Source organism: Naegleria lovaniensis (assembly GCF_003324165.1).
Source record: "Naegleria lovaniensis strain ATCC 30569 chromosome Unknown tig022, whole genome shotgun sequence".
NCBI classification, from domain to species: Eukaryota; Heterolobosea; class Eutetramitea; order Acrasida; family Naegleriidae; genus Naegleria; species Naegleria lovaniensis.
Genome location: NW_025407844.1, coordinates 169,062 through 195,734, shown reverse-complemented (window position 1 = coordinate 195,734; position 26,673 = coordinate 169,062). Strand labels below are relative to the sequence as shown.

General features: G+C 38.0%; 12 protein-coding genes across 12 annotated transcripts; 9 read left to right on the top strand and 3 right to left on the bottom strand.

Annotated features, from left to right (window-relative positions):
* Window positions 1-19: 19 nt before the first annotated feature.
* Window positions 20-853, top strand: C9374_004817 (uncharacterized protein; the record flags this gene model as incomplete). The annotated part of the gene is made up of 3 exons (XM_044694498.1): window positions 20-242; window positions 298-473; window positions 527-853. 3 exons carry the CDS (start codon window positions 20-22, stop codon window positions 851-853), a joined length of 726 nt encoding a protein of 241 aa, XP_044548529.1.
* A 51-nt stretch (window positions 854-904) lies between these two features.
* Window positions 905-1,747, bottom strand: C9374_004816 (uncharacterized protein; the record flags this gene model as incomplete). Its single annotated transcript, XM_044694497.1, has 1 exon — window positions 905-1,747. One exon carries the CDS (start codon window positions 1,745-1,747, stop codon window positions 905-907), a length of 843 nt encoding a protein of 280 aa, XP_044548528.1.
* Window positions 1,748-2,272: 525 nt separating this feature from the next.
* On the top strand, window positions 2,273-8,926 carry C9374_004815 (uncharacterized protein; the record flags this gene model as incomplete). Its single annotated transcript, XM_044694496.1, has 1 exon — window positions 2,273-8,926. The coding sequence occupies one exon, from the start codon at window positions 2,273-2,275 to the stop codon at window positions 8,924-8,926; it is 6,654 nt and encodes a 2,217-aa protein (XP_044548527.1).
* A 1,624-nt stretch (window positions 8,927-10,550) lies between these two features.
* On the top strand, window positions 10,551-11,735 carry C9374_004814 (uncharacterized protein; the record flags this gene model as incomplete). The annotated part of the gene is made up of 1 exon (XM_044694495.1): window positions 10,551-11,735. One exon carries the CDS (start codon window positions 10,551-10,553, stop codon window positions 11,733-11,735), a length of 1,185 nt encoding a protein of 394 aa, XP_044548526.1.
* A 710-nt stretch (window positions 11,736-12,445) lies between these two features.
* Window positions 12,446-13,480, top strand: C9374_004813 (uncharacterized protein; the record flags this gene model as incomplete). Its single annotated transcript, XM_044694494.1, has 1 exon — window positions 12,446-13,480. One exon carries the CDS (start codon window positions 12,446-12,448, stop codon window positions 13,478-13,480), a length of 1,035 nt encoding a protein of 344 aa, XP_044548525.1.
* Window positions 13,481-13,605: 125 nt separating this feature from the next.
* On the bottom strand, window positions 13,606-15,239 carry C9374_004812 (uncharacterized protein; the record flags this gene model as incomplete). The annotated part of the gene is made up of 4 exons (XM_044694493.1): window positions 13,606-14,034; window positions 14,312-14,489; window positions 14,575-14,899; window positions 15,086-15,239. 4 exons carry the CDS (start codon window positions 15,237-15,239, stop codon window positions 13,606-13,608), a joined length of 1,086 nt encoding a protein of 361 aa, XP_044548524.1.
* Window positions 15,240-17,005: 1,766 nt separating this feature from the next.
* Window positions 17,006-19,159, top strand: C9374_004811 (uncharacterized protein; the record flags this gene model as incomplete). Its single annotated transcript, XM_044694492.1, has 1 exon — window positions 17,006-19,159. The coding sequence occupies one exon, from the start codon at window positions 17,006-17,008 to the stop codon at window positions 19,157-19,159; it is 2,154 nt and encodes a 717-aa protein (XP_044548523.1).
* Window positions 19,160-19,695: 536 nt separating this feature from the next.
* C9374_004810 (uncharacterized protein) lies at window positions 19,696-21,207 on the top strand (the record flags this gene model as incomplete). The annotated part of the gene is made up of 3 exons (XM_044694491.1): window positions 19,696-19,891; window positions 20,020-20,335; window positions 20,613-21,207. 3 exons carry the CDS (start codon window positions 19,696-19,698, stop codon window positions 21,205-21,207), a joined length of 1,107 nt encoding a protein of 368 aa, XP_044548522.1.
* Window positions 21,208-21,742: 535 nt separating this feature from the next.
* On the top strand, window positions 21,743-22,096 carry C9374_004809 (uncharacterized protein; the record flags this gene model as incomplete). The annotated part of the gene is made up of 1 exon (XM_044694489.1): window positions 21,743-22,096. The coding sequence occupies one exon, from the start codon at window positions 21,743-21,745 to the stop codon at window positions 22,094-22,096; it is 354 nt and encodes a 117-aa protein (XP_044548521.1).
* Window positions 22,097-22,122: 26 nt separating this feature from the next.
* Window positions 22,123-22,612, top strand: C9374_004808 (uncharacterized protein; the record flags this gene model as incomplete). Its single annotated transcript, XM_044694488.1, has 2 exons — window positions 22,123-22,228; window positions 22,305-22,612. 2 exons carry the CDS (start codon window positions 22,123-22,125, stop codon window positions 22,610-22,612), a joined length of 414 nt encoding a protein of 137 aa, XP_044548520.1.
* Window positions 22,613-22,709: 97 nt separating this feature from the next.
* On the bottom strand, window positions 22,710-24,444 carry C9374_004807 (uncharacterized protein; the record flags this gene model as incomplete). Its single annotated transcript, XM_044694487.1, has 3 exons — window positions 22,710-23,258; window positions 23,390-23,718; window positions 23,907-24,444. 3 exons carry the CDS (start codon window positions 24,442-24,444, stop codon window positions 22,710-22,712), a joined length of 1,416 nt encoding a protein of 471 aa, XP_044548519.1.
* Window positions 24,445-25,345: 901 nt separating this feature from the next.
* C9374_004806 (uncharacterized protein) lies at window positions 25,346-26,515 on the top strand (the record flags this gene model as incomplete). The annotated part of the gene is made up of 1 exon (XM_044694486.1): window positions 25,346-26,515. The coding sequence occupies one exon, from the start codon at window positions 25,346-25,348 to the stop codon at window positions 26,513-26,515; it is 1,170 nt and encodes a 389-aa protein (XP_044548518.1).
* Between the last annotated feature and the right edge of the window lie 158 nt (window positions 26,516-26,673).

Here is a 26,673-nt window from a genome sequence, read left to right as displayed (position 1 = left end):
AATAACTATTCAAAAAAAAATGCAACAAGTGGTTTCTCTCGATCCTCTCGCTCTTCAAGACAAGAAAACACAATGCATCTACACACATTGTTATTGTGAGGAAAATATTTGGAAATTATGTGAAAGGATGAAAACAGAAAATCCGTTGGAATTGGATAATTGTTATGCTATATTTCTTTCATCGGAAAAAAGCGTACTGCCCATGTGGTATCAAAAGGATAATGGAGAGTTGATTGTTTGGGGTAAGATCTCAACCGCTATTACATGATGGTCTGAAAATAATTTAACATTTAATAGATTATCATGTCATTCTTATTCACAAAGGTTCCAATTCTTCATCAACAGTTTATGACTTTGACACACGTCTTCCGTTTCCAACCTCCTTCTCGAACTATGTGTTTCGATCATGGCTTGTCACATATCTTCTGCCAAATCCTCCTAAAAGATTAATTTCAATGATTAATGATTTACTTGTAAGTTCATATTAAGCTCAAATCATTGACCTCTATTTGTTTGAATTTAACAGTTCAGAATCGTTCCAGCGAGAGAATATTTAGAAACTTTCAGTTCCGATCGGTCGCATATGTGGAATGCAGAAACAAATTCGTATTCTGCTCCACCTCCTTCCTATCCATGTATTCAAGGTAATACTTCGACTCGGATGAATTTGGATGATTTCAGAATGATGAATCAAGGAAAGAAGGAACAAGTTTACACATTGAATGGATTATGTGAACTTTTTGGAATGGGCTCTGTTCAAACGATTTTGGAAGAACATTGCAAACACTTGACAACAAGAAAAACTAGTAATGACAATGATGAAGCCAATGACGACGAAGAGAACTTGGAGTAATTGACAAGAAAATTGGGAAATGAATAATCCTTAACAAGGTGAAAAATAGATTTAATTCTTTTCATCACAAATGAACATTCCAAACTTTTCATTGCACTCATTCAATTTCACAGAATATTGAAATTTCACACCACCACTACATTGAGCTTGATTATAATTTGTTCTCGTGGAATATGTAGAATTGCATACAATATTTCTCCATTCCGTTCCATCCATATTGTTGCACATATTAATCACTTCTCCACGAGCACCAAGAGATTTCAAACATTTTCTTTCTTCCACCTTATTGCCTGCACTAGTTGTGGACAAGGGAATTGTAATACTAGTAGAGGATGTGCCATTTCTTGAATCAAAAAACACGTTCCACAACATGGATGGGACCATTTTAGTGAAATAGGCCAAATCAACAGGTCCACATACGGAACGAATGGCCTGATATTTATAATTTCCACCTCGTTGTTGACTCGTGGACAATCTTAGTCTTGATTTCACAATTTCATTGAGATCTTGGTTGTCTTCAACAACTTCACAAGTTCCATAGCTTGCCTTTTCGAGGGAGTCATATTCACAATCACTACAAGTTGGATCACAATGGTATTTCAATGTTTTGGTTTTTTGAGTGCAACTCGTAATGCAATAATCACCATAAATATATCCACAATAATTCATTCGATCCAAAGTAACTGCGAGAGGTGGATCTGAACAGTCACGTTTCAAATGAAAATAATATTGTTCCCAAATTCCGTTATCTGGAATGAATTGATGAAAGTTGGCAAGGACTGAATGGTTGTTGTTGTTGTCATGTGTGAAAAACAACAAGTGGATACAGAGAAGTGAAACAAGACACAAGCAAGCAGATAGAATAGTACGAGAGGACGAGGGTCTGTGGATCATTTTTTTGAATTGCAGCTTTGTTCCTGAAGGGAGGTTTCATGATAACACCAACGACTTCCAAATTAGTGAACCAGTAGATTTCTGAATTAATAGCTGAGGAAAAAAAGTTGTTGTTGTCAGCACCTTGAACACCCTTAAACATGTTTTTCCGTAACCCTAAATTTTGAATTTCATAGCCTGTCCACAAGGACAATAAAAACAAAAACAGTTCTTGTATGTTATGAACAATCTTTGTCAACTGTACATGTTCGTTGATATGTGTTTCTCTTTTAGTCGTGGGTTGTCTTGTAACTTTTCGAGCTGCCCACTCGGATTTGTGTGGTAACTCATCTCTTTTCCCAGACAGTGCCCTTTCACTTGTCAAGCACCACGATCAAAAGTTTTTAAAAAAGTCTGAACAAGCGCAAGTGTTGAAAGTGTTGGCTTGACCCCGGACAACAGACACGAACATCATCTTCTTTTCATGATGATCATCAGAGGTCCATAAGAACTTTTGACTTTTTGCAACAAATTAGTGAGATACAAATGTTTGATTTAATTTTGTTTTTTTATTTACATCTCTTTGTGGTGGGACTCTCTCGGGTCTTACTTGATAACAACAACAATAATCAGAAATATTCTTCAAGTTCCATAATCATCATTGACTCAACAGTTTCCGAAATTCAACAACAACCACTCACTCGTCCAAATCAGGAAAAAAATTCGAACGAGTCAACTCTGCAAGAGGGATCTCTCATTGAATGTACACCTGTTTATAATGATGAGGTATCGGAACAAAAGGATAGTATCATCTCAAATCAATACTTTCTGGAGAAGGAAGAAGTCGGAACTATTGCGATAGAGAGATCTCTTCTGCCACAAGGTGATGAGTCAGATGAGGCTTGTATCCACATTATTCAAACTCGTTCCGAACAGGATTTGTCTCAGCTGAATCTATTAGAAATATTGGTTAATGATGACAATCATTTGGAAGATGTGGATTGTAAAGAGCAACAACGACTTGTTGTTGTTGAAAATATAATGGCTCTGTTGGAATCGAAAAAAGCGAAAACAGCCTTCTTCAAGATGGTAGAACAAGCATCTGTTTTACAATGTACATACAGAATGAACAGAATCAGATGCAACTTTTTGGCATTACGAAAAGATACTTTACTCATCCAAACTTGGTACACACGAACACATTTCAACAATTTGCAAAGTACTGCACAAAAACTCCAGTCTTTGCAAAAGGCATCTCGTGTTCGTGCTGCACTCTCACATGACATGGATAATATTCAATGGATAGAATCAAAAATTAGAGGTGAATTGGAAAGAAAAAAACTTTTACAATTCAAGCTGGGGGTTGAAATAATGTTTCAGTTCATGGTTGCTCACATGAACCGACAAGTTATTAAGAGGAAAACTGCTCTTGCTGTAAATATACAAAGCTTGTACAGACAACACCACTCAACAAGATATTTATCGAAAGTCATTGCCACACTTTCGTTACTTCAATGCAACGCAAAACGAAAATTGATATGTGACGACAAGAAACAGCTTGTCACCAGTGTTTTACCCAGAATACAAGCATCCATGCATGGGCATTTAACCAGACAAAACTTAATGTTGCTACCTTCAAAAATATCCATTATTACTGCATTAGGCAAATCCTTGGTGGCTCAAGAAAAGAAAATTCATGACGTAAAAAAGATTGAATTTCTGCAAGCAGTTTGTAAGGCTTCTTTAGGCAAGACATTTTTTTATAGTTCAAGAACTCGTTTAATTCCCATAATTCAATCAGCAATATTTGGACATCTGACGAGGCTAAAAAGGGAAGCCCTACATTCGGCAGTTCTTTCAACCCAAAGCGCTTATCGAGGCTTTTCCTTCCGAAAGAAATTAACCCAAGATCTATTCCATATTCAAACATATCAAGCACGCATTCGAAGACATGTTGAAAAAGAACGAGCATCTACTCTAACTCGAAGCCTTACAACCATACAGGCTGCTCTTCATGGCAGTTCAGCCAGACATCGAATAATTCAACTATGTGAATTCTCATTAAGGTTGCAGTCATGGTTTCGAAGCAGGACCTGTCAACATTATAGATCAAACGATATTAATTCGTTGCTGATTTTGCAATCAATCATAAGATCTTTCTTCGAAAGAAACAAGCTTGCAAACTCTTTAAAGGTCATTTCACAAGCGACTACGTTTTGTCATGGAGCTGCTACTAGAAAGATATCAAAAGAAAAACTAGCTGCATGCAATATGTTGGTGTCTCAATCAAAGAGATACATAGAGGCGAAAAACATGAAGCTTGAGCTTGAGAGGATATTGACCATACAATCTCTGTGTCGATCATGGGATTGCATCTCACAAAAGATCAAATCAATGGAAGCAATTAGAATGGTACAGCGCGTGGCTTTCTCGTTGCAAATTCAACAACTTTTGAAAAACAATAAGGCACATGTTTTACAAATGCAAGCAGTAGTAAGATCATTTTTAGCTCGAAGATCATGCCAACATGCCATTCGAGAGAGAACTGCAACAATCGTGAATGCGACAATACAAGGTCGCTCTTGCAGAGCTACATTCTTCCAATCTACCGAAAGCATACAAGTCATTCAAGCGTTATTACGTGGAACCGTTGTGAGAGAGTCTTTCATGTCAGTCAACAATATTTCGCAAGTGTTATCAGCTATTTCAGCTAGAATACGACTGCAAAATGAATTTTATCGAAACGTGGAAAGACTAGTACTGGGACAAGCTATGATGCAACAATGTTTAGCCTCCTCTCGACGACAAAAAGCGTTACTTTCCATCGAACAGATTCAATCGCTCTCAAGAACGGCTTTGGAAAAGCGCCTTAAACACATTACTCTGCAGAAAATTGTTTTAATTCAGTCACGTATCAGAAGCGCACAAACAATCAAAATATTCAAGGATCTCAAAGAAAAAACTGATTTGCTACAAAGTGTTGTTGAATCTGTATTAACACGTAATAGATGCCACACCTCAATGCATAAGCTACTCGCTCTACAAGCTCTCATTTCTTGTGCAGTTGCTCGAAAACGACTACTTTCCAGGAAAGAAGAGCATGAACATCACAAGACAATCACTCCTTTTATTCAATCGACTATCAGAGGACTAACAGCAAGAAGAAATAGAGATACTATTGGAAAACAAATACTGTTGATTCAAGGAGTTGTAAGAGGTTATTTATGGAGAAAAAACTCTTTGTTATACATTCCTAACACCAATCTAGAGGTTGCTCCCATATCTATTACTTCAATGTTAGATACTATGAACAAGCTCTTTGATGAAGAAGAGGATTCAGATGAGTTGGACTCGTCTGACTCTCCAAACTTGAACGTTGAAGCCCCAAAAGCTGTTTCTTTGTCAACGAAAGTTGAAAGTGCAATGACTCCAAAAGTTGACATTTATGATTTTTCAAAGAACATGGACTCTGGTTTTGGTGGATCGAAAAAAATTGTTCAACTCATTAGAGATCGTCTGAATAACAAGTCGAACTTATTGGACCTGTCAGGGCTATGCATTGAAAGCCTTCCAAATATTCCATTCGAGTGTGACCACATTACAGAACTTGATTTGTCTGGAAACTTGTTAGTCACTCTTCCTGAGTGGTTCTGTGAAAAGTTTAAAAATGTCAAAAAGCTAAATTTGAGTAGTAACAGATTTTTCGATGCCAATCGTATACTTTCTGAGAACCTTATTCCATTGTCACATACTTTGACTCATCTCGATTTAAGCAAGAATAGATTTGAATATTTCGAATATATTCCTGACGATGAAGAATATGACGTTTTTAGCAGCTCCTTCCAAGAACTGCAGTACTTGAATTTAAGTCATAATCAACTGCTGAACATATCAGGAGAAATCTTTGAGCTTATCAGCAATCACAAATTAGAGAGTTTAGATCTTTCACACAACCAGTTAATGACTTTTCCAACTGTGTCTGCTTCAGATCTGTTGAAAAAGTGGAAAGGCTTTAAATTTATTAATTTAGAACACAATTCTTTCCTTCAATCTGAGGTTGGAAAAATTTTGTACATGTTTAAAAAGCGACCAGATATTCTCAAGTTGTTGAAAGTGCAGTTAACAAAACGAGGTGCACAACAATTTCATGATGAATCCGAAACTGCAAAGAAACCTGTGGAAACTGTCTCAATAGACGCTGGAGACTATTTTTCCAGCAGTCTTTTTGACGACGATTATCAAGACGATTCACAACCACTGACCGATCTGACAGAATTAGCCTATCATAACCGATTTAAGACCCATATGTCAACTATGACCTTCAACAACAACAGTGCTACTGATAGAACTTATGCAGAGTATGATTCTGATGAGGATGAGTCATTATTGACCGATCACTCATTCTATCATTCTCACACATCAGGTTTTGCAGACCCCAATTCTCCAAAACTGCTCTCGGTAGCAAGTTCAAATCAACCCACTTCACCATCTTCAGCTACGACCATGAACGATAGCAGTTTGGATTACTCTCCATGTCTGTCAGATCGAGAATTTGCAACACCAACACAACTGACTGTGGAAACAGCAGATGAGGATGGAGAGGAATCACCTCTTCCAAAGCTAACCGTTGACCACATCTTAGAAGATACCTCCACAGACCTCTCGGTCAACACGTCAAACGACAATGTTCCATTGGCAATTCACATCACAACTCCCACTTCTAACCAACCCAAGCTGAGCTTTATTCAAGACCTCAATCTTCCTCATGTCACATCGACCACAACTCCAGACTCACCACCAAATGAAGAAACGAAACCAAAAATTCCAAAGCTAAATCTTGCAATTTCACCACTTCCAACAATTGCTAACCAACCTATAGCGTTCGAAAAAGAAGTTCAATTTTTTTCTTCGAGGTCCACTACTTCTGATCCAATGAGCTCTCCTTCAGTTCCAAGCCCTGCTAATGACTCTGAAAATCTCGTCTCTGTTCTCAACAATGAGAATATTCGTAAATCATTTAAGATATTTTGTAAATCAGAATTTAGCGTGGAATCTATCGACTTTTATGAAGCAGTATGTGCATTTAAACAACTCAAAGACACCACTCTTATTCGCAACACCTCCCAACATATTTTTAACACGTTCATAGATCCTTTTGGAATTCACTCCTTGAATATTAACAGTAAGCAAGTGGAATCTGTGAAAAATCTCGTCATGGAAAATGGTAACGTGAAGGAAAATATTTCCACTGATGTTTTTGATCCAATACTCCAACTTGTAAAGATGAATTTACTTGATCCATTTAAGAGGTTCCAGCTTTCAGACGATTATAAATTGTATGAGGAACAGATGAAAACACCCAAGACTGCTAGAGGAACGCCACTACCAAGAAAGCTTACGACACGCCATCCACTCTTGCGAAATGGAGAAGAACAAAAACGATTATCAACCAAACGAAAAAAGATTCCATTCCCTGACATGCCATCAAGACCACCACTTCCTGAAGAACGCAAGAGCGTAAATCAAATTTCCGTAACTTTACCTGAAAGAAAGAGCATTAATGTCAAGCAAATGAAAGAGAGAATCAACAACCTTATGGAAATTCTACACAGTGAACGAAGATACTTAGAGTTTTTAATTGATCTTTGGGAGATGTATTATATACCTCTGGTTGAGAACAGGTATATCAAAGGTACGGAACAACCAGCATCTAAAAGGAAATCGAAAGGCCACACGGATGAGGCACAACAGCCACTCAAGAGAAAGCTGTCCTTTGTAGACAAGTTATTCAACAAGAACAAGCACAATCCAAATTCACACGACGATAATCGGATTGTATCTAAAGAAGACGCTCAAGAAATGTTTCCAAAGAATCTCTTTTCAATTATTACATTCAATAAGGGATTTCTTGTTAAATTAGAAGAACGATTTGCTCTTTACAGCAATGATGAAGACAATACTGCCATCTTACCTCGAATGTATAACATGATCATTGGAGACATTTTCATTAAGAGTATTCCATACTTTAGATTATATGACAATTATTTGGAGAGTTACGAAAACGCAATGAACAAGATTAGACAAGTGCGAGCTCAAAACAAGGAATTTGATCGATGGATTAAAAAGAGAAAATCGCATCCTCGTTCCCGTAACCTTGAAATCCACAGCTTTTTAGTTTGTCCAGTTCAAAGAATTGTCAGATACAAATTGTTAATTGAGAATTTACTGAAAACCACAGAAGAGGATCATCCTGATTTCTTTCCATTAACCAAATCTTTGGAAATGGTGATTGACATGGCCAATCAGCAAAACATTAGCATCAAGTTGACCAATAACAGAGTGAAAGTGAGAATGTTAACACAACTTTTTGATCTGTATGAACAATTAGGTTGTTCATTAACTCAAAGTGGCGCTGTGGTTGAGGATAATTTACTGGTGCGTGAGGGAGATGTTGAAATATCCATAAGTAAGGAGGAGAGCACATCCCCGAAAAAGAACAAAAAATCTCAAAGAGCATACCTCTTCAGTAATGTTTTAGTTCTCATTGAAAAAACTAAGATAGTTGACAAGCAAATTTCATCTGATAACACCACAAATCCAAATGGTGGCTCCCAAGGAGAAACCCACTCGCAAGACGAACCCTTGAAAAGAAGTTCTTCATTCTGGAAGAAGAAAAAGGAGTCACAAGAACAAACCAGTCCAAAAGTTCACAAAGCAATTAAGGTTGAAAAGAAGCATGTTCGCTTGGAAGATGCATTCATTTCTGGAGGTTCCTCCAACACGATTGAAATTTCCTTCACCGTAGGCTCCAAACTTACATCAGTGGCATCTGAGAGTGATTTGAAAGGTTCTCACTCGCCCTCTGCAATCAGTACAGACACTCTTTCCGCGTCGCACCTTGTCACCATGAGTGGACTTTTTTCAGCTCGAAAACATAGCAAATCGACAGATAATATTCCATCGAACTCAACCACCTCACTCGATTCTGCTCGAAAACGATCCACAAGTCTTTTCGAAAAACTCACAAGCAAGTACAAACTCAGACAAAAAGAAACCAAATTAACCATGGTATTGACGTTTGGAAGTAGTGAATTGAAGAATCAATGGCTCACAGATTTGGAACAAGCAATCAAACAAGCCAAGTTGAAACAACTCTCAAAAGCCTCCAAACTGAGTGCTTCCTCGAGTTTTATCATTTAAGGAATGAGGACGGACGTACTTTGCCTTCAACAACTTCAACAAGCAGCAAACCTGAGATGCTCAATTAGCACGTCTAATTTATTGTTATTATACTAAGGCAATAATTAAAAGAGCCTTGCACTTGGAACAGTGCATATTCATCGATCATTACTTGATTTTGTTGATGCATTGCAGTCTTGGATAGTCCGCATCGGAATGGTATAATGGACCTTCAACATATACTCTCGTCGTTGGACAAATTGCGCACTCAAGACGACTTTGAAAAGAAGGACAAGACAAACCAAAGCATAAATATCAATATTAGAACGGATAAAGCAATCAAGAACATGATATTCTGATGAGTACTAGTTGCTCCCTTAGTAGAAGGAGCTACATGTTGTTGATGAAAGGAGGTTGGAAGATGACGCGATGAGGTCATTTTTTGCAAATGATGGAATTGTAAATCATCTCCCGACAAAGTGGAGGCAACCCAAATTATTTCCAAGTTATCATTATTAGGGCCAAATCAGCCATACGACTGTGTTGATGTACACCGACTAGAATGCAGAGATATCAAGATCCAATCTGGAAAGGAGATTGCTGAATGTTAACAATTCCTTAAATCCATTCAGGACCATTCTTTCATGCAAAAATATTGTAGTGGCTCATACAACACATGGAATAGATCAGAGTTCACAACGCAGTGCAATGAGAGAGGGTGTTGAGTTGTATGATGGTTCAAGTATACTAGTAGAGTGCATGAGAAATTGTTGGAGAGAACAATTATTAACTCGAGCTCTTCATCTGTTCGAACCATCCATTCACTTTTCCAAATAACTTCATTGTTCAACATATAAGTGATTTGCACTTGTTCCATTTGAACATGAAGTCGAAAAAGTGCAAGCAATTCTTTAATTTAAAACGATTGCTAAACAGATAACTTTCTGATACTTGTTTAAAAAGACAAGCCAAATATCTAAAATCAAAACTTGTCACTTGTCACAACGAAATTGTCTTTACCGAGTCAAATGCATTTTCGTTTCACATTTTTATAAAATCTCACAAATCAAATGTTTTTGTATGTCATTTCTTGAAATGCCTTCGTGTTGCCTTTACTAGACTCTGATAGTGTATTCAAAACACATTCGGGATGAACAACTACTGTCACAGAGAACAAATCACAGAGAAAACGTCACCTGTTGATGTTTCTTGTGGAGATAATATACTACATTGAGAAAGTGTTTTTTTCTGGTGAATGATGTATGGGCGATTGTACTTCTTGATTGTAGAGAGCTCAATGTTTGAATAGCTGCAAATTCACTCCTATCACACACACTCGTGTTCCCATTGGCCAAACCACACAAAAAAAAACAAACCAACCATCACTCTTACACTTTAAGTAGAGAGAGAACAGTGTACACAACCCAAACACACGAACATCACCACAACCCCAATCGATTTGTTGTTTCCAAAGTGTGCTTTGATCTGTGCGAGAGTATTTAGTGCCAAAAGACATCATTCACACATTTTGCGCATTTCCTTTTTAGCATTGGTCGATTAGTTCAATCACATGCAGCAACATCAGCAAGACACAAGTTCCGTCCTTGTAACCACTCGCCATCATCATTACTCTTCATCGTTCCACATGCCACCCCATTCGACTTCTCCCTTTTTTGAATTCAAAGTTGTATCATCCTCTGCTGTGTCTAGCAACAGTCAAAGAAACAACAAGAAGAAGAATCAACGAAATGGTAACAATAACAACCAACACACTTCTTCAACAGCAGCAACAGCATGTCAGCATGTGAACACAACTCCCACGAACGGATTGAACAACCTGATGCATTCCAATACTGCTGTACATGCATTACCGATCATGACGAGCTGTACAGGAGGAAACAGTTTGAAAAAAAATAAGAAGAACAGTGCTCCCGGTTTTTCAACACAATCCTCAACGGCTGCTGCTGCTAGTACAACCACGTCCTTTCAAGCTCAGCCCTCCACTCAACAATCAGCCTATATTCATTGGAGATTGGATGATGCGGATTTGGAGAAGGCTTCCAACACTTCTTCCGTCGGAAGTAATGATCTACCTCAAAGAAATGCCAACGGAATTGAGAAGAAGTCTAAAAAGAAAAAGTATGGAAGTTTAGCCTTTTCATTGGGTGATCTCACTTTGGTGAATAACATGAATTATCAGAAACCTTCCATGAAGAATGTTCCACCCATTCATACCTTCTCAGCAGCAAATTCTGCAAATTCTCAACAAACTTCACCTCGTTCTTCAACCTCTCAATCTCAACATTCCTCTCAACACCAAGCTTCTCCTAGATATAACCAACAATCTCCTTGTATTAATAATTCCTCGAATTCAACACCAAATTCTATCATGATTCCTCCTCAACAACCACAATTTAATGTACAAAACAACAACAGCTCATCCATGGCATTGACACCTTCGCCAACCACTCCTGTTTCCATTCAGTATAGTAGTCAACCATCCATTCAATATCATCATGGAACAGGCAGTCAACCCTATTCCATGTATCCAACACCAACAACAAATGCACTGCCTCAACACACACAATTACCATCATTGCAACAATTTCAATTTCCAGTGCCTCAACAATTCTTAATGTATACTTCAAGCATGTCACAAGCTGCTTCGACATCCACTCAATCCAATTTACAACAACAAGGAACTAATTCTACAATTCCTTCATCTGGAACCTTTCCAACAAACGATCCAAACAATAATCTCTCCCCAACTCTTTCACCAAGAAGTAAAATTGCTAGAACTGGCATTTCAATAAAGGATATTCTTAATTGAGAAGAAGAGGACTGTTTGAATTTTCGACAACTTGCAGCAAGTTCCAAAAGTGAAACCAAACTCTTGAAAGTTCTCCAGTTGAACCAACGGTATAGCTCTCTCGTTCCATGTACACCATTCGTGACTAGGGTTACATTACAGACAACGACATTGAAATGCCAACACTGAACTGGTTCGTACGGTATCGACTTCCAATAACATAGGACTTGTAAGGGAGTTTTGAACTAGTTGTGAAAGGCATCTGATCTGTGAGCTATTTTCAGCCAAGTCACCCTGCGAGTGCCATTCAACAACAAGCAACTACCCGATCGGTACCCACATGCACCATTTCGGTCTTGCGTATCACTTGGACTGGCATCAATGTCAATACTCGGAATCAACACCTGTTCCTTTCATTCCACTTTCTTACTGAACTCATTCAGTAAATTACTCTCAAAAAGTATTCAGTTACATGTTTCCAAACCTAAATTGCCTGATAGCATTGAGTAAGTTCATTCAATATGGAAACTCTCCAACACTGTCATGAGGTGTCAAAAATGTATTTCGATGAAAACGTTCGTTCCTATTGAACAAACAATAATTCAAAAAATTTTCACAATTCTCAAAAAGAATAAGCCTATCTCTTGTCTCTCGACACTTGGATTTCATTGTGCTAAAGTGTTTTTTTTACAAAACGAATCGTTATCGTTGTCGTGTTCAAAGATCAAACCATGAAGAGCGTCACTCCAAACGACACAACGAAAGGGCAAAGTTCTCCCAGTCGTAATGGTGCTGGTGCTGTTAGTGCAATTTCACAACGGAGCGATTCTTCTCCCAGTTCATCCATTCAACAGCCATCTCCTCAACGTATTGAAAAGAGGAAACGAGGTCGACCTCGAAAAGAGCATCCTATCGTTCAATTCCCAGTACAATGGGAATTCCGTGATGGTACCGTCCATCATCGTCATGCTACAGGAGTGTCTAGCTCGAATCGATCGAGGTCGTCCTCCTCTATGGGGGACTCTTCCATTCAAATCTTTAATTATTATCATGACCAAGCTTCGAATCATATGCAATATTGTAATTTGAATGAAGCAAGTCCTGAAAACTATTCATCCATGGTGAATCATACGTCAATGACAAGTTCTGCCTCCATGGAACGATCAAATCCTCCTCCTCCTCCTCCTCCTCCATGTTCCCATCCACAACGATCGGTACGACAAATATTTTCCTTTCAAAATGTAAATTTTCCAACCCTTAGAAAACGATCCAATTCGAATAAGAGTGGAAATTCTTCACCCAGTAAGATGTCCTCAAGTTCAACAACATCTTCGAATGGTTCACTTCATTCGAATGGAGGATCTTCTTCGAGTAAGAAATCTCCAACGCGTTCGTCACCCATTTCAATGACCATTTCGAATACGACTTTGTTTTCGACGAGTACTTGGAACATGACACCACAACAACAACAACAACCACAAATTCAACAGCATCCTTCAATCGTTTCAAATCTTGCCAATAGGACACGAACGAATAGTAACAACACTTTCGATCCAGCAACACTTGTTACAAATTCAACCACTCCTGTTCCAATCGGAAATTCAAGCGTTTCAACATTTTCAATCATTGCTCCAAGTCAAGGAGTGGAGTCTTCTTTTCAACAAGCTATTGCAAATACTCATGAGGCATCATCGACACCCAATCCAGAGAGGAAAAGGCCAATGAAAGGACGAACGCATATTAGTCTAAAAGATATCCTTAATTAATTCATTTACACCAAGTATTGTCAGGGTTCATGACAGAAATTCATATATGAAAATAACAATATATTGTAACATCATATTATCCAAATGTTCATGATAAATTTAAAATTATATTTGTTTACATTCAATTACAACTCATTAATATTCTTATGTTGCTCCAATATAAATTGCTTCACCTCCTCAAATACTTGTTTGGTATTTTCAAAGTCAATAGCTGAGAGAGTTTTTACAGTCACACTGTCGAGTGAATGCTCAGTGATTTCATTCATAAAGAGTTTTGACATGTATTCGATACAGTCTGCAGGATTCTTCTCGTCTCCAGTGAAATTTGAAAAGTATTTGGTAAAACTCTTTTGAGTAATCTTTTGTGTGAATAAATCTCGCTTATTTAACACAAGTACAAATGGAATCTTCATGAACAATGGGTTATTTACAACTTCATTAAATACTTTCAAACTTTCTTTCACTCGCCAAAATCCAGTATCTTCATAGCAGTTCAAATCAAACTCTGAGAGGGATATCATGAATACTACAGCGTCGACATCAGAAAATAAATGCTGTAGTAGTTGTCGTATAATTGTGGGCGAGACAGAATAAAGAAGAATGTGCATTCACAAGAATTAATAGTGTTGTGTACCGATGGTCGTAATAGAAGTAATAGTGTGAAGCCAAGTTGTTGTTGTTGTTGTTCATAGGGAGCGAAGTTAAATTTTTTTAGAATAAACAGAGCCATTTTCAAAATATCACATGTAATTTCCAAAATTGTTTTCGCCGATTCGCAAAATGGCAAGTTGAGGACATGAGCACTGTTGTCATCCCAAAGATACCACTTACCATCCATTTTCTTCTTTCGTTACGTTGGCCACCAACATCCACTAAACGCAACAGCTTGCCTGTTCCTAGATCAAACTTCATGTCTGTAATGCCTAGCGTTTTCGTGCGTGTTCGAATCACATCTACCACTGTTGGGACATATTTCTCTGTACAAATTCTGTCAATAATGTCAAACAAACTATGGATCATGACATTGCAATTTACGAATATAATTCATAGAATCAATGGTCGCATCATGATGATTTTAGCGAAATCATACTTACTATTCGGTTGAGTCATACAATTGGAATTGGTCTCTATTCGCATAAGCTTTTTGAATACCACCATCTTTCCAAAGATCATGAAGTTTTTTAGCCCATTTAGGATCATCCAAATCAGATGTAGTCAATGAATTTACCACAATCTTGGCTGTTTCTCTATTTTCTGGTTGTTCAATTGGACAATTCAAATATTGAGTTGCAGCAATTAAATTCCGAGAATTTTCAATCACATTGAGTCGTACAATTTCCTTGAGCTCGGCCCTTTCCTCATCGTTGGCAATACCAACGCCATGGGCAAATTGAATTTGCTTGAACAATGTAGATTTTCCTGTTGTTGAGCGCAATGATGATACAACATTATCATAACATTATAGTAATTATTCATTGGATGATTATATTGAATATGGACCGATCGTAATTATTATTGGTCATCGTTGTGATCGGTTGACCAACAAGCACAATTCATCCAGAGACGATCGTGTCAATAGACGTGTTGTAGAAAAATGATACAAACCTGATTCACCTGCTCCCAGCAACAAAACGGTAATGTGGCTCTTTGAATTTCCTGATGATGAGTGTGGTTGTCCACCACTATTGGGTGATCCCATCGAGTCCAACTTGACATCCTCACTATCTCCGGGAGAGAAGGATTTTATAACATTGCCCATGATGGTTGTATATATAGTTTGATGAAAATATGAGTTGATGGTTTTAGAATTGATGATGTTTTTGAAAAAAGTAGAAACAGAATCTCTGGAATCAAAGGTGAGGCTGAATTGTCGAATTGTCGGGGTGAAGAATTTTTTTCAAGTCGCAGTAAACACAATATCACAACTCAACGGAACTACAAACAGCGTTAATATCGACCAATAAAGAAAGTATTTCAGTGAGAATGGTGCTTTCGTTTGAGGCTCTATGGAAAATAGGGTTGTTGAGAGAGACAAGTAGATTCAGAGTATGCCAAAAACATCAAACACTTTCGAGATTTGAATTCACCGTTTCTACGTTTTACTTCAACAACAAGTAGACGTTAAAAAAGAAGAAAAGAGCGAAGAAGCGATGAGGTTATTTACAATAGATGATGAAGTTACGAAGCGATGAAAACAAGCTTTTTTTCTTCTGAATGGCTCTCGCGAACTGATGAACTCTTAATTGGATAAAGCATTTACTTTGAGCAGAAATAAATCCTAGAAAAGGATGCAACAGCATGAATGAAAGACTCAATGGCCTGTGATGGCTTTCTCTCTCATCATTCGGAGAGATGAGAGAAGTACAAGATTTCTTAAAAAATACAATATTGAGAGTATTGAGGAGGGCGACAACGGGATAACTTGCGAAGAGTAAGATGGGCCTGTCTGTGGTTCAACGGAAATTATATTTCAATAATAAGGGAAGCTGTAGTAGATGCTAGAAGTGGTTCTTGTTGGAGCGTTTAGTTTTTGATTCCTTCCTGTCTTGCCATGTGATATCGGTCAGGTTCACTTTCTAAAATGAGAATTGTCAAACTAACTGTTCTATTGTTTCTTTAACGTCATAGTCCCCTAGCCTGTTGAGATGATCCATCATTATATGGATCATACACTCACCCTAACAACATTTTGAACTACATCATCGTCCTGTATCAAAACTTACAGATTTTGGCGTAGGAGGTCTTCTAAAAAAGTAACGATGAAGGAATCAAAAAGAAGCATCAAAAATCAGGGCGTTTTAAAAAAAAATCAGAAACAAGGGCTTTCGCTCATTTCGACACCATTTAAGCACTGCGTTGTTTCATCGTCAGAACAACAACACGATTGTGCTTTTACGTACCATCACATTCGACGCAAGATTCCCCGACTCAGCACTTTCTTCATCTCATCGAACAGCAACAACAACTACCAAAAAACAAATTCGGAGTGAATCTGTGTTGCATCTTGCCACTTGTTCCTTCCAAATCTTTTTAAATTGGCTAGCATTTCAAAACAAGCAACGAAACCCATCACCAAATTGATCCCGTTTGTTGAAGCAAAATCGTATCGACACAGCATCAATAACGACCATATCAAAAACAGTTCGTCGTTGCCTCATTTCGTTTCTGTGTTGTTTGAGTTGCATGCATATCGTGAGAGATACTTCCCAGATTGTGCCGACAAAATCATTTAAAAAAGAGAGAGACAGGTCTCAATACTCGCAAGAACCACACCAACATTCCCTTGTGCACACTATTTCAATTTGAATTCAGATTCATTAGCCCAAGAACGAAAACAAGGATCTCCATTGTACGCACTCGAAACATCTTCTAGGCCTTGGATTACATCTGCGAGCGACAAGTATCAGCAATTGTCGTCAGAGAGCATCTATCAGCATCATCATTGACCAATATTTTTGATTCCTCATCAAGGCGCCGCAAGAACATACCAAAGAACAGACGCATCTTCCAAACACACACAAGAAAATGCTTTCAATTAGAGATTTATTAACAAGCTCGCATCAGAACGGTACTGTTGTTACTTCTACCTCCTCTCCTCCCAACACAACCTACAGACAATATCAAGCTGCTGACTCCAAACCAAATATGCTCTCGTCAACAACAATAACAAACATGAGTATCGAACCCAATCACCATCCATCTCATGGACAATCATCAGCCTTGCCATCTCTCATGAATCATGACGAATCAGCATCAGCAGCAACCATGCACATGTCCAGATCCATGCCTCATCATCAAGATTTGGTCCGTGAAGAAATCACCAAACATCATTCATCATCACCAAATACAATGACCCATCCTGTTCGCGTGTTGACCACGACGACAGTATCTTACGGTGGCAAAGAGATACCAACAACAGTAGCATCAAATACAATGAACTCTGTTTCCATCCCCAATTACATGAGCACAACCTTGTCGACCATACCGAGTTCATCATCCTTTAGACCTATTAGCAACGAGTCTTTGGACGTTCATGACTCACACCAACATCAGAAAGCATCATCACCACAACCATTGTCATCCTTTCCATCGTCATCATCATCACCACCACAACAAACACCTATCTCTACCGCCAATCCATCTACAACAACAGTATTACCAGAACCGAGTTTCGTTTCTACAAACACACCAAGCCCAAATCAAAATAATATCTCGACATCCTCCAAGATCTTTTCGAACAATAACACCTCGGACGAATCTAACGGCATGATACATGCACAGCGGCTACCTTCGATTGATAGTCTAATGACTACTCAACCTCCACCCTACACTCCCCATTGTACCACTACTACTGTTGCCTCGAGACGGCGCATGTCAAACCACCACACGAGCTCATCAGATACGACTTGTCAATTGCCAGGACTGACCCCCTACTTACCCAGTCATGCGACCACAAACGACTTCCATCATTCGCAACAGGTCCATGTACCACAAAGAGAGTATCTCGATGGATATCATTATCAACCTCCTCCAACTACTACTCTTCCTTCACAGCAACAACATTACCACAATTCTCATTATACACACGCACCACAGTCCAAAAGCATGTACTTACCTCAATACCATGAAGATCCATTCATGAATAGTGCTACAGTTGTTCAAAATACTCAGAATCATCTCTCCCATACAGAACGAACATTTGGTCCACCACAACAATTGCACCAAAATCATTCAAGAGCAGTCATGCATCATCCTATAAGCCAATCGCAATCCTCATACTATTCAGACGAACATTCACCAAACAGTTATCATGCACATTCTCCATATTATCCTCCTCCTTATTTGCCTCCTCCTCATCATGAAAGATCACCTCCACCCTATTACGGAGGCATGACCTCTGGCAACACGTCTGCAACTTTGCATCCATCTCCAATGCATCAGTCACAAATGGTGCATCCACAGAATGTTTCAAGATCCTCACATCCTACGGTGCTTGCAACTCCAAAAGCTAATCTATCAAACAAGCCCTCATCCACAAAAACTACTTCCCCACCACAACCTTATTACAATAAACCTCAGAGAGAACAACCACAGAAGGTAGCACCTACGGTTGCTGAAGATCCAAACATGGACGATGGCGATGAAGAAGACGAGGAATTTGATAACACCAAGAAGCAGCAAAGTACTAAGAGTGGTAATTACAGGTTCAGAAAGGGCTGGACTCGTGATGAGCATATTCGCTTTTTAATAGGTGTTCATCTATTTGGAAGAGGCAATTGGAAGAGTATTTCAAACGTGATACAAGGCAAGTCACCTAAACAAGTTCAGTCACACGCTCAAAAGTATTTCCTAAGACAAGAACAAACGACAAAGACCAAACGTTCCATCCATGATTTTAACTTGAATGATTTGACTAACTTGCTACAAGACGAATCTTTTAGACAATCTGTTCGAGAAGATATGTCAAAAAAGGGTAGAGATTTGGAAGACTTGATTAACAGGTTCGAGGAATCCTATAACAATAAGAATGATAAAGCAGAGGAGGGCGATCAAGATGCTGTGGACAGCAACACGAACGAGAGTCGCAATGTTGGAGCTAGCAGTGACATGAAATCGAGTGGTAAAATTGTAAATAACCTCGCATCTCAAAGGATTGCTGGCTATAAGCCTTACAATTAAAAGTGTTTTGTTTTGATCATTGCGGTCATTTCATCTCCAAGCTCGAAAAATTCGTGTAAGAGAACTGATTTGTTCGAACGACCATTCAATAGATTTCGTCAAGTGTTAAATTTCGTTTTGAATCAAAGCGTCAGTTGTCATTAAATACTTCAATCTTTAAAAAAATTAAACACAACCATCGAATTATATAACACTCACGTTTTCCATCACCAACAATAGTGTTCAAACTTGTTATCTTCCTCGAACGCCATCAACACAAAACCTCCATCTCTCACTCGAAGCCAAACTTCAAATTCCAATACCCAAGAGAGACACAAAAAAAAATATTTCAATAACAACAACACTCTGTTCCATCTCTTCTTGAAGAGTTTGCTGTCTGTTTCCGTTCCTGTATCGATCTGCGCCGTTATCCTTTGCCATCATTATAATTCAATCACGACACGAAATTTGCTGACAGCTGCATCATCTTGAATTCAAAACATTCTTCTTTTAAACAACAACAACAACAACAATAACAACAAATACACATTACGAAAATGGGAGGAATATTTTCATCCATGAAAGACAAAGATGAGAATGAGAAGATACCTCAAAATAATAACAATACCAACGGAAACAATACATCAGTGGGCCAACAAAATGGTACATCCAACAATAACAATAACAATAATACAACCAATGCCGAAAAGAAGAGTTCAGTGAGTGTGCTCTTGTTGGGAACAGGAGAAACAGGTATGTTGTGTGGTGATGATGATTGTTGACATTCTTGACATTATCTTCCTTTGATCATCTATGGATGATTGGTTTGATACAACGGTGGTTCTTTGTATGGGAATATGCTCCTGTCACTTGTCATATAGGTAAATCAACCTTGTTTAAACAAATCGAGCTCATTAATGGAGTTGGTATTATCAAAGACCATGAAAGATCTATGTGGGCTTCTCTTATCCATGGAAATCTCATTTCTGACATGAAGACCCTGATAAACATTGTGGAAGAATTGAATACAGAAATTGATGATGAAACAAATGACATTTTACAAGAAATTCTAGAGCTACCAGATCAAAACGTAACCATCACCGATGAATTGCGCGAAAAACTGAAAAAGTTATGGGGTTGTGACGCTATTAAGCATGCCTACGACAACAGAGACCAAGCTCTCGACTCTGCTGAATAGTAAGTGATTTTTTACAAAATAGTTTTTCATTGAAATGTAACTATCAATGTGCGTATGATGGATCCATCATTCCACAATTGATCATTGTCGTAACATTTCATTTATTTTTTATTCAATTATACTCATTATCGGATGCACTCAACACTTGTCATCATGACATTACTATGATCATTTTATATGAACTGTGATAATAACACAATCCTATGACATGACCATCTATTTCTCTGACAATCCGACTCTCTTTGAATTCAATGAAAATAACACAAAATGAAATAGTCTCTATTCACATATTGACCGAATTGCAAAACCAGATTATTCTCCAACTGTTGACGATGTTCTTCATTGTCGTGTTAAAACTCTCGGTGTTCATCAAGTGGAGATTGTCATGGAAGGAGGAATTAAATTCCGTTTAGTTGATGTTGGTGGTCAACGTGCTGAGAGAAGAAAATGGCTTGAATTAATGTCAGAAGTTGACGCCGTAATTTTCATGACATCTCTCGCCGAGTATGATCAAGATTGCTATGAAGAGAAGGGATGTTGGCGTGTGAAGGAATCTTTGGATACGTTTGAAAAAGTAGTGAACAACAAATTATTCCAGAGCGTACCTTTTATTCTCATGTTAAACAAGAGTGACTTGTTCGAAAAGAAACTCGACAAGAAGAGTTTTAAAAAGTATTTCCCTGAATTTTCTGGAAACGAGAAGGATGTCAAGGAATGTACGGATTATTTGGCAAAATTATTCTTGACTAAATGTAAAGAGCGATCAAGTTCTTCGGTTTTGGTGCAGCCTCATTGTGCCATTGATAAGAACGCAACGGACAAAATGCTGCAGCAAGTCAAGAATTTTGTGTTGGATTCAAAGAAGAACTAATTTGAAAATGTGAATCTCGTTCAAACAGAGAGAAACGTTGTTCTTACTTGTCAAATCAATTTTGAAGCCCTTATGTGTGTACATTTATCACTTCCTCGATTAAAAACTCTTTATTGCTCAAGCTTGGCTTGATATTTGATTGCTGTGGACAAAGAAATTGTGAGCCGAATTCAGCGCCAGCGCCCGTTATCATTAATTAAAAAATGAAAACAAATTGTTCGTAAGCAGCGGTAGATCAGTTGGTTAGATCGTAAGCCTAACACGCTTAAGGTCATGGGTTCGATTCCCGTTCGCTGTATAAATTTTCCTTTTTGGCAAGAAAGTGTGTTTACTGCCCTTTTCTATGACTCTTGAATCCAAACATTAGTCCTTACTCGCACATTATTATTTTTCACAATTCAATGCTCCGTCTTGTTGTAAATCGCACAAACTTTACCTTTAAAAAAATGCTTATTTTGAAGAACAATTAATAGTTTCGACCCGAGGCTGCCAAATTTCCGACCTCAACAACAACAAAAAAACAACGAATACCCAAATGTCCCAATATTCAAGCGTGAAACGTGTTTGGCTCGTGATTGGCACTTCTTCCGGCTTTGGACGTGAATTTGTAAAATCCATCTTGAAGAAGGGTCCCGAAGAGAAGGTCATTGCAACAGCTCGAAATATTCAAAAGATTGAAGACTTGAAACAATTGGGTGCTCATACTTTGCAATTAGATGTTAACAGTGATGAAAAAACTCTGAAATCTGTGATGGAACAAGCCATCGGAGTGTACGGCAGAATTGACATCTTGATTAATAACGCAGCTTATGTTTTGAATGGAACCATTGAGAGACGAGTTCGGAAGAGACTTTCAATTTGTTCAATACCAATGTGTTTGGATTGTTGAATGTTACTCGTGCTCTCTTACCTCATATGCGGTCAAGAAAGAGTGGCATTATTGTGAATATTGGATCCATCGGTGGTTTTGAAGGTGTCAAGTTGGGTGGCTTGTATTGTGCAACCAAGTTTGCTTTGGAGGGTATTTCTGAAGCATTGCGTGATGAAGTGGGCCATCTTGGAATTAAGGTCATGATTGTCGAACCTGGATACTTTAGAACTGAACTATATATTGTCCTCCACAAATATGGTGGATGTGAAAAGAACCATTTCAGATTATGACAAGCATTATCAAGAACTTAATTTCCATGAAGTGAATCAAAAACAAAGAGGAGATCCAAAGAAGTTGGCAGATCGTTTGATTGATGTGTTGACTCAGAGTGGTGTTGCTGAGGGAAGAGAAATTCCATTCCGCTTGCCATTTGGTGTCGATGCCTATCCTTTCATTCAGGGAAAGTGTGAAAAGGTCCTCAAGGAAATGAAGGAATGGGAACAAGTCATTACCAGCACAGATTTCGATCAATAATCAACATTGTGTAGCACATAACATTGACATGGTCAATAAATATGGAGTGTTATTGAGGGTGTTACAATAAATACATGTGTTGTTGTTGTTGTTGAGGTTAATGTTGGTGATGAACGTGATGATGATATTGTCTCAACAAGCCATCAATGTCATCGAGAGTTTGTTGTTTAACATCTGACAATTCCTTAATCTTATTAGTGACTTCCTTAACTTGGTCATCAGTGAGATTCAAGCCCAATTGGTCAGCTCTGTACTTGATTGAGTTCCAACCAGTCAAACGGTGAGCAATGTGAACAAATCTTGTCATTCCAAAATCTTCTGGTTTCAAAATTTCATACGTGCTTGGATTGTTGAGAATGGCCTTGGCGTGAATTCCAGCCTTGTGTGTGAATGCACAAAAACCAGTAATGTAATTATTGAATGGAACTTGAATTTCAACAATTTCAGCCACATAATTTTCAATATCTCTGAGTAATGGTAAATTATACTTGCTCTTGACATGTTCTGGATCCATGGCGTACATTCTTGCTACAAAACCACCCAATGGAGTAATTCCGTTTCTTTCACCAATACCAAGAACGGAGGTGTCAATATGTGTACAACCAGCTTCGAGAGCAGTGAATGAGTTGGCAATGGCACAACCAGTCTGTAAAATTCGTAATTCATTATTTCATTATGTTGTTCACAAGTCAATCATCATGATTATGCACATTGGACCACAGCATTAAAGTTATGAACAGCATGTGTAAAGAATTCTTCACATCACTCACTACTTACATCATTGTGACCATGGAATTCAATATCACAATTAACAATGGAACGAACAGTTTTAACCAACTTGTAAACTTGTCTTGGGTTTGCAACTCCTACAGTGTCAGCAATACCCACTCGATTCACACCAACCTTGTCAACTTCTCTATAAATTTGCAACAAGTCCACCAAATCAGAACGGAAAGAATCTTCACTGGAGAATCGAACCTCCTTTCCTTGTTCCTTAATGTAAGTAATCACCTTTTGAGCTTGTTCAATAATGTAAGGAATGTCCTTTCCGTGTGAAAATTCACGGAGGTAGGAACTTGTTCCAAAAACAACGTCAATGCCATCCACTGCACATATTGATGTGTTGCATAAGAGAGTGTTGTATTCATTGAGATATTTGAGCAAACATCAATGACGAGTAGTAGTAGTACCGAGCGCCAATATATTATTATAACAAATCAAATGTCATACCATTTTTGAAAAATAAAAACATCACCACTTGTGATCCAATAACATTATTTTCAAGACAACATACCTCCTGCTTCAACAGCCTTCTTGGCATCATCAATGTGACACCGAACATGAGTCAAAACTTTGGTCTTCTTCAAACCAAGTTTAGAAATTTCTTGACAATCCTTAAACGATTGTGGAGAGCTAGCAGGACTTGTCACTTCAATATACTCCACACCAAAATCATCCAACATGGAGGCAATTTCCTTCTTTTGCTCCGTAGTGAAAAAGGCATTTGCAAATTGTTCTCCTTCTCTCAACGTGGATTCAATAATATTGAAATTGGTCAAATTACTTTCATCCTTCTCATTATGAGGTGAAATACCACGAGTAACGGTTTTTGGTTGGGCTCTCTGCGTAGAGGAATGTTTAGTTCCTTGATGATGTTTACTACTACTACTACTACTGGTAGAAGAACCGAGATTGGGTTGAGTACAAGAACTCATCCATCGTTCTTGACCCATTCCGGATGATGAAGAGGCTCTTTTCAATAAGGAGCCAACCACAGAAGAGAATTTTGTGGTTGAGGTTGGAGAGAGTAATAAACGTCTGGAATGATTCATTCTGTGTGTATATATACTGATGATCCAATTGAAGAGAAAGAGTTTTTTTCGGAGAATATTGAACAACAATTCCAATAATTGTAATAACCACACTGCAAAGAAGAGTGGAGTTCTTTTTTTTTTTTTGATTTTTTTCGCGTTGTTGAAAATGGGCGGAATTTTTTCAAAGTCTGGAAATTCCACGAAATGGCACGTTCCAAACGAGGAGAGTTGTCCATTTTCATAGGAATGGAGCCAACAAGAGCTCGCGTGTTGAAAAGCTAAGGATGGTCTTTGAAAGAGACTTTTCATGAAAAAGAGGAGAGGACGAATGAGGTGTTTGATCTGAAATTAGCTTGTTCTTCTTTCATTGGGATTGTTGTAATGTATTGTTCATACACGATCGTGGTGTTCAGTGGATTGTTGTAACAGAGTTTGAATCTCATAAGAAGAAGAATTTAATTTGTAGAAATGTATTAATTGGGAAGTAAGAGTTCAGAGAGATTTTGTTTTTTTCGTAATGACGCGGTGTTCTTTCTCATGATTCATGTTTTTGTAATTGAGAGCTCTACTGTTTCTACTTTGATCATCCAATGATTGAGGGAGAAGAGTACTCAATTAAGGTCGTGCAAGGGGATTTTGAGGGTTATAAACATTTGCGAGCTGTCACTCGGTCAAAGGCAGTTGTCCATAAACAATTCCTTTTTTTTCCCAAATTTGTAACTATTGTTGACATTATTTCCTCTTTCGTTTGTTTCCTATTGGAATCATTTACTCAATTCAGACCATTCCATAACGTTTAACATCAGTATTTTCCAAGTCAAGTGTCCTCTTCATTCTTCAATTCCTCAAACATTTGCAACATCATCATGAGACGTTTTCCATACTCTTTGACCACAACAACAACAACCGTCAAAAAAACATGCCCATTTCACCTCCTTCCTTCTCGACCGTGTCCTCTTCGAACAATAATTTGCCCATTCAAGTGATGGATCAAGATTCGAATGAAAAAGAAAGCAATAACAACAACAACAATAATATTCATACATTCAATTCAGTTCCAACCTTGTCATTGCCATTGAGTCCAAATATTCCACAACCTCCAGAATTTTCCAATCTTCAAATTTCACAATCTTACTCGGAACCACATCATTTGTCAACAAGCTCGTCACCTTCCGTACAGCAAATGCAACCACAAACTGTACCTTCCTATGAACAGCAATCCTATGAATTGTACAATTCCAATATTGGTCTTTACCATCCTCAAGCTGTTGGGACTCAAATGGATGAATCTCCTCCAGGCCTGATGAGAGAGGAGTTTATCGTGCAACATCCAAGTCAATACTCCTCTGTGAGTCCAATGGATGCTTCCACAACGAGTTTTGATACTATGAATAGCAGTCAGTATTCACAACAAGTGTTCATTCAACAACGGCCTTATGAAATTCAATCCATTGTCATTCCTACTCAATTTGCACGTTCTCCCTATGAACAACAACAACAACTACCAACGAATGTGGTTGTCATTGAGCATGAAGAACAAGAGAATCCCTCTCAAGTAATGATGGAACATCATTATAAAAATGACAATGGCAACACTGGAGAATTCCAACAACTATCTCAGGAACCAATAACTTCCTCTCAACAACTCTTGAATTGGGTCAAAAATAATCGAGTGTTTGCATTGTTCTTAGTGTGTGACATTGCCTTGTTGATTTTTGGTACTGGTTTGGCAATTGTGAATTCGTTTGTTCATGTCATTTTGTGTATCATTGTTTCTGTACTTCCATTTGCTTTGGTATTTTCTCAAAAATCACCCTCTCGACGTCACACCACTAAATGGAGAGTTGTGGCAAGTTTCTTATTGGGTGCCTTGTTTGCTGACAATATTGCTGCTACGATCTATGTGTGGTATCAACTTTTGAGGGAGGATCATCAACATGCTTGGGAAATTGTACTCATTCTTGCATTCACCTTTTTGCAGTATATTGTAGCTGTGTTGGGATGTGTTGTCATTTATAGAACCATTATGAATGATCGTCGAAATTCTAATTCAGTCAACCATAACAATGGTTCAGAAAATTATGCATAATATTTTCCGACTTTGAATAGAACTAAAATAGAATTGGTGTAAATAAATCTGATCCTCAGTTTGCATTCCATTGAATTGTTCAAAAGTGAAAATGTCACTCTCGTGGAACCATCGATGGTTGTGTCAATGATTTTCATTGTTTTTCCCAAAACAAATTT